At 39.8% G+C, this 7014-nt stretch overlaps 1 protein-coding gene across 3 annotated transcripts in view; it reads right to left on the bottom strand.

Moving 5' to 3' along the window:
• tmem131l (transmembrane 131 like) overlaps window positions 1-6932 on the bottom strand; it is an 87672-nt gene extending 80740 nt beyond the window's left edge. For all 3 annotated transcript variants that reach the window (XM_017305886.2, XM_017305888.2, XM_008405779.3), the window contains exons 1-2: window positions 6724-6932; window positions 4838-4911 (exon numbers count right to left, since the gene is read on the bottom strand). In XM_017305886.2, coding sequence (XP_017161375.2) covers window positions 4838-4911; window positions 6724-6847 — 198 coding nt within the window. In that variant the 5' untranslated portion in view covers window positions 6848-6932. The remainder of the gene's footprint in view (window positions 1-4837; window positions 4912-6723) is intronic.
• Between the last annotated feature and the right edge of the window lie 82 nt (window positions 6933-7014).

Here is a 7014-nt window from a genome sequence, read left to right on the forward strand (position 1 = left end):
TTTTTTGTTTGTTTTATTAAAGCCAGGCTGCAAGCGTCTCCGTTGCTCTTAGCATTTCAGTAGCAGAGCAGATTTATTCCTAAAACATAGGTTTATAATAGATATGTTTATAGTTTATGCATTTAAGCGAGCGGACTAATCACACAGCTGGCGCCTCTGTGCTTTGCCTTGCTGCTTTAAATCAGCGGGATCGCGGCGCCTCCTTTCACTCAAACTGGACACAGGCTTTATTCTGATGCAACCTGCATTTGACTCTGAATGAATATTTCTTTTTTCTTGACATTATTTGATATAGGCAGTGTTGTGAGATTTATTTGACTTATGCATAATTTATGGGACTGAGGACCTACTGTTAATTACTTTACTGATTGCAGGTTTTTCAGTTGTCCTTTTGACTGAATAGCTGCTGTATTGTGCATGCAAATATGTTGTAATTTATGTCTAAATTAGGTGAATTTTTTGCCAAATAATTTTTCCATTTTGCCAGATCACGTAGTAGTATTTTTACCTAAAGCGAAACATTAACAGAAAATCCAGGTGATTGGCAAAGATCAGCCTCATGGGTGATCGGTATCGGAATCGGCAGCAAAAAACCTGATCGGAGCATCCCTAGTTTCATCCTGTGCCAACTGACATACCTGATGATGAACTCTGTCGATGCTGGCTGCTGGTTGAACTGTGTGGCCGTGGCCGAATTTCAATTCCTCGCCATATGCATACGGTTGTCCCTAAATTACACATGTATCATCCGATTTGCACCAAACTGGATATGTATGACCTTTGTTCACGTCTACAGAGCCCAATAACATTGAATTGTTATTTGACTATACTGCTCCCCCTAGGTTATTCCATCAGCTACATCTCCTCACTAAATCCGCCGATCTGCAACAGATTTTGGTGCGTCGTCAGATGCGATTATTGGCTGTTTACAGCCTCCGCATTTGATCAAACTCGTCCTAGAGATTTTGATCAATCAAGTTCAAACTTGGTCAGTTTGTTCATAAGGCATGTCCGAATCAAAGTAATCAAAACGGTGAGTTTTCGTGCATGTTGAAGGGTCAGGCCTCAAAGTTTGGGTTCTCGCTATGTAACACCAAACTGTTATATCTTCTACACAAAAACTCAGTGGCATCGAACTTTCAGTGAATGATCATCATTGGGTGCCCTACAATACCCAATGGTCAAATGATGACATCACTTAAGCCACGCCCCCTGAGAAAAGGAAGTGTCATGTTTTACTGTGAACGGTCTCTATCTGACCGCTTTGACCTAATCAACATAAAACTGTGTCCAGAGACAGAAGACATGTTTGTGTGACAGAGTTTCCAACACCAACAGATTGTGTAAAAGCAGGTGGGCATGGTGGCATGGTGAAGTGACCTGTAACGCCGTTGCCATATGTTTGGCTCTAATTTCCACATATTTCGGCCAACTTGCACCAAATTCACTTTGATCGACCCTTGTCAAAGCCCGACAGGAATGCGGTCCAATAGTTGTTGGTGTGGCCTAATTACTCCACAGTGCCCACTAGATTTTTTTTTGGTTTTTATAAATCAGCCCCAAGCCATGCTTTGGTCCAAACACAACAGAAAGTTGGCCATTTTGGATCAAAGCCGCCATCCCGGCTTTTTTATTGAAATTGTATCCGAGTGTACTCATCCTACAACTTTTGAAATACAAAATTGAATTCAAACTCAGTCAGCATAGTCTTGAGGCACTGAAGGTCAAAAGTTATCCTACAATTTTTTGTACATCAAAGCATGTGTCAAACTTTGACAATTCGTCATAAAACAGCAATTTCAATCTCTCACCGTATGCATATGATTGTGTCTAAATCATATGCAACAATCATAATCATATGTATAAATCATATGTATCATCAAATTTGGACCAAACTTGTTATGATTGACTTTTCTGAACGTCTAAAGAGCCCAATAGTAGAGGTGTGCCAATCGATCGGTCACCGATCATAATCAGCCGATTTTCGTGAAAAAGTGCATGATCGGTGATTGGCGATCATTGTCTCGTTGCCGATACCGATCACCTGCAGCCTGCATCTCATTTCACAGCCTGCCTGTGCAGCTGGTCTCCTCTTTCCTTCACATTGCGCAAACTCGCAGCAACAAATCCTAAGCGATGTGGAACTATAACGCACTGAGTGAATGGGGAAGTTTGCGTGTTGCGGCAGAAAATTTAAGCAAGTCAACATGCATCAACACAACAAAGCCAATACGACATAAAAACAATGACATACTTGACAGAGTTTGGCTACATCGAGGCTCACTGCAGTAAAAAAAACATATGAAGGATCAGATAGCAGGTAAAGCAGCGCACAGCTACAAACACTCACCCGGATTAGCATGACGGTCAGAAAGCTAAACAAATAACCCGCAAAATAATTTAAGAATTCGAGCTGCGATGTAAGACACTGGTTCTGCTCTCGCTGTTGAACCGCTGCTACGCGCTACAGGTAGTAATATTTCACAGACGGAGCGCCGCTTCTGCTCCACCTGGTAGTGACTCTCACACCGAACCTCTGTTTAAAGCTGCAGCATCAACCCTAAAAAAAACCATTTTATATACGTATTAAAACTTTTGCTGTCCTAACATGAGACAGATAATCTCTAAAAAAATAATTGATCTCCTCCCTGCTCTGCATAATTACTCCACTCAGTCAGAAACAGCCACTCAGAACTAGCAGTAATCAGCTAGCCGCCATGATATCAGGACGTTTTCATTCAGTAACTCTGGATTGTTTATTGTAATGGAACCTGTATTTGCCTTTGAATGTTAAGTTTTATACTTGAACTTTTTTGGCAATATTGAGAGGTTTTTTTTTGGCTCTTTACATTATTTAGCCGATCGGCATATCTCTACCCAATAGCATTAAATTGTAAATTTACTCCACTGCGCCCCCTATGCTATTCCATCACCTATATCTCCTCACTACATCAACCAATCTGAACCAGATTTTTTGTACTTCGTCGGGAACACATCGATATGTACCGCCTGGTGGACAGGTGTGGGTGCGAGAGGGTCTATGGTGGCGAGCGGGCGTCGTCGCTGGAGCTTCCACAGTCATCTTGAGGCCAGAGTGGCGCTGAGCTTTGAGGGCCGTTCGAGGCTGCTTGCAGCTTTAATTTTTATCATTTTTCCGGTTACACAAAGTATCAAACCATATCTAATGCTTTGTCCACTTTGTCAGCCAGAGTGAATGCGCCCAGTCGCGGGGAGGTCTGAAAAACTTTTCCCTTAAAGTCCAGGCAGCCACACCAGTTTCTGTTCGTTGTTAAAAACTCAACAGACATGAAATGGAAGCGCTACTAAAGCCAAATAAATTAAATCTCCCGTTTGTCCAGCAGAGATGGCAAGTGCAGCGGATTTAACTCATGATGTAGGGCTGGTCCAAGGTTGTATGAAGCCTTGAGCAGAATTTGATGTAGGGCCCCCTCTTGCTGGTAAAACATCAGCACAACTAACAACATTTCAACATGGATTTAGTCAATTCTGAAAGAGGGGGCCTAGTTTAACTGGTTAACCTTAAAAGCAATCAGTAATAATTGTAGTTTACTGAGATATATTTGTGAAAAAACAGAGCTCAAATTGGCGAGCATTTCACTGGCTAACATACCCAGGATCATTTTAACATTTTCTGTTGACTTAACATCTTAGTGGACCGCCCCGGTGCCCTGATCACCAGGCTTAGCAAGTTTTCTGGGAGAAACCCTGCAATTACTTACATCACTCTTAGTTTAATTTATTTTATAGACTTTAATCAGAAGCAGAAGACGTGGAGCCTCCTGAATAACCATCATGCCAAAACCACCAGAGAATTAAACACTGCAGATACGATGCACATTTATATTAAATAAATAATGTGCAAGAGTCTAACATGCAGTCACAAACACTGATCCTTCTTGATATAGACCATCACTTTCAGTTACAATCCCAGTTAACTGTCACATTTACTGCAACAGTAAATGCGCAATAGTTTTGAGTAACGTGAGACACGCTACTTGCAGAGGTCATCGTTCAGCGTTAGTTTGTGCTAGCTGACAAATGATGTTCATGCCGAACAACAAGACATTATTTTGTTCCCCCTTGGGGACTCAATAAAGTATTATTATTATCTTATCTCATCACATCGCCATCATCTGCAGATTTGTGTTGAAGAGTAGGAGCACAGCCTTCCTTCATTCACAGTCTTTGGAAAATTCTGTTGGTAGTTTTCAAAGGATTCCTAACTAAACTGATCTGTACAAATTACAGTTGTCTTGGGCAACATTACAGGGATATTGCAAGCAAAAATAAAATTATGCCAAGCAGCTCTGTTCTGTGACTGGGAGAAAATGCATGAACGCATGCTCTTTTTGCAGCCAACAGCAAAACATTTTTCTTTCCCAGCAGTCACTGCAGCAGCAACTTAACATCTTCTTGTAATGAAATGCTCCACTTTAGGGGGGCGGGGCATGGCTTGGGGTTGCTAGATAACAGAATTGTGATGCAACAGTTTAGAGGTTTTTTGAAAAAGGTTGTTTTCCAGACACCAACAGAACATTTACTAATTTCCAAAAAAAGAAAGGAGTTTCTTGTTTTTTTTATCTTATGGACTGATACTAGCACCAGGAGATCATAAATCAAAAGGACAGAAACATGCAAAAAGAGAATTTGCATGTTAAAAATGTCCTAAATCCTCAGCAAAGTGTTACTACTTTCACAGCCACACGCACTCATTCACCAGCATTTGAAAGCTGGAGTGTGGTGATTATGGGGTACAATTTACACACTTATAGTTCCTCCTCCATACAAACATACTCAAGAAGGAAAGTGTAAATACCTGAAGCGGCACAAATGTGTCTGTCTCCTCTGGCTGCCAGACCTCAACCACGCTCGTGGACATCTGACTCAGAGCTTTGTGGGAATGAGATGAAATCAAATTAACATCTGACCATTAAGTTATGTGAAAAACAAATAAAGTATCAGACATAAGCAGCAAATTTAGGTTAGGAGCTGCAACTTATATTATGTTGCAGGCTAAACTCTTGTAATTCTTTATTTTTTAGATTTGTAAAACTAAGGTAAAAACGAATCAAAATAAAAGAAATTGTAGTTTTCCATCCCCCCACCTTGCTATCAGAATGTAAATTTAACACTACAATTGCATATATACACACACATTGTGTATGTGTGGATATCTATATATTGATTTATGTACATATATATCTATATATACGTAAATACAACACACTGCTATGGTAAAAACTGGAAATTCAGTCCGGCTCATAATACTGGGAGCATCTCTGATGTGCATGTTGCACCAGTCATAGAGTTCCTGCATTGAAAAACCTTATGATTGAAGTAGCACAATTTGTATTTTTGTGTGCAATCTAAATTTACTAATATACTTGATCACAATAATGGATAAACAAAAATCCACAAATGTACTCCAGTGTTCAAGAATGTGGATATCAGAGAGTCCTTAACAATAGAGCCAAATTGGAAGTAAACCTAGGTCTTCTCTTATTTAATCATTTTTGAAAACATTCTAATAAGACACAACTGTTTTCAAGACGAGAATAATTTACTAAAATATCCAGAGTTAAATAAGAGGAAAAAGAACAAACACTGAGTGTGAGAAAAGAGTGGCAAATTGAAAAGGACTACTACTACTACTTCAATCATAAGGTTTTTCAATGCAGGAACTCTATGACTGGTGCAACATGCACATCAGAGATGCTCCCAGTACTATGAGCTGGACTGAATTTCCAGTTTTTACCATAGCAGTGTGTTGTATGTACGTATATATAGATGTATATGTACATAAATCTCGTTAAGCCTCGTTATTGGCTTTTAAAAAGTAGAATCAAGAGCCTGATCCGTCAGTTTGACTCTTCTCCAGAATAGCTCCCAGTTTTTGGTCCAAAGATCTCCTTTACATTTGGAACCTGGTTTAAAATGTACAATAAAATGTGCAAATAGGATACCTCATGCTGTCCTGAAATCTCTCTGCAGGTTGGAGGAAGACATACTGACCAAATATCGTCACTCACTTTGGTTGCTAAAATCCATCCAAAGATTATTTGCACAAATTGCTATAAAATAACTTGGCATAATAACTTTACCTTTCTCACAGAAAAAAACACAGGGTTCAGTGAATTTAAATTCGATGCAGTCAGTTGGTGACTGACTTATGTTTTTTAAATAATTGGCAGTGTGCTCTACTAGTCTGCTAAAATAGGCTAGAACTTCAGTTTTTGGTATTACTTGCTTCTGATTGAGATTAAATAAAAACGAATTGTAAATATGTCCATTTGAATTGCATGTTTCCATTACAAACTAGCGCTATATAAACAAACTGAATTATTAATACGAAGATATCTGAACTTGTGGTGAATGACGAGCAATCACGAGCCAGGAAACGAGTCTTGCTCGGGAAGTTGACAAAGACTGTTTGCTAGCTGCTTGTTTAGCAGCAGGTTAGCTCAGAAGCTAACGAACTTAGAAAAAAACACTTTATTGGTAATGAAAAAAACATTAAGTGGTGCATAATTGCTCTAAAAAACCCCATCTAGATTTTATAGTACGAACAGATTACATTGGTAGTAGGATAATTAATCTTCTCTACCATTTTCGAGCGTAACGCACTCAGTCAGGTAGCTAACTTCATTTTCTTCTCCTAGAAACGGTTGTTATTGATTCAGCCCGAAAACGCTTAAAACAAACCTTGCAACTGAGCCCCTCCGTGTTGAACGTATGGTAGAAGTATCTGAAGTATTCCTAAAAATATATTAATCCACGTTTTCCTGTGACAGTGGCTGTCTTGTTGGAAGCCCTGTAGCCCCGCCATGCCGCCTCTGAGCTAGCAGCCTGCCGTGTTTCGCTGCGTTGCTTCTGTGTCAGAGCTGCAGCAGCTTCCTCGTCGCCCTCTGAAAACACAGCATGTAATGGGTGTAGCTCCCATCACTGCTGTTCATGCACGTCTATAGCAGAATAAAACAAACAAATGTGACAAAA

This window comes from Poecilia reticulata, chromosome 1, assembly GCF_904066995.2.
Source record: "Poecilia reticulata chromosome 1, P_reticulata-male-v2, whole genome shotgun sequence".
In the NCBI taxonomy this organism is placed as follows: domain Eukaryota; kingdom Metazoa; phylum Chordata; class Actinopteri; order Cyprinodontiformes; family Poeciliidae; genus Poecilia; species Poecilia reticulata.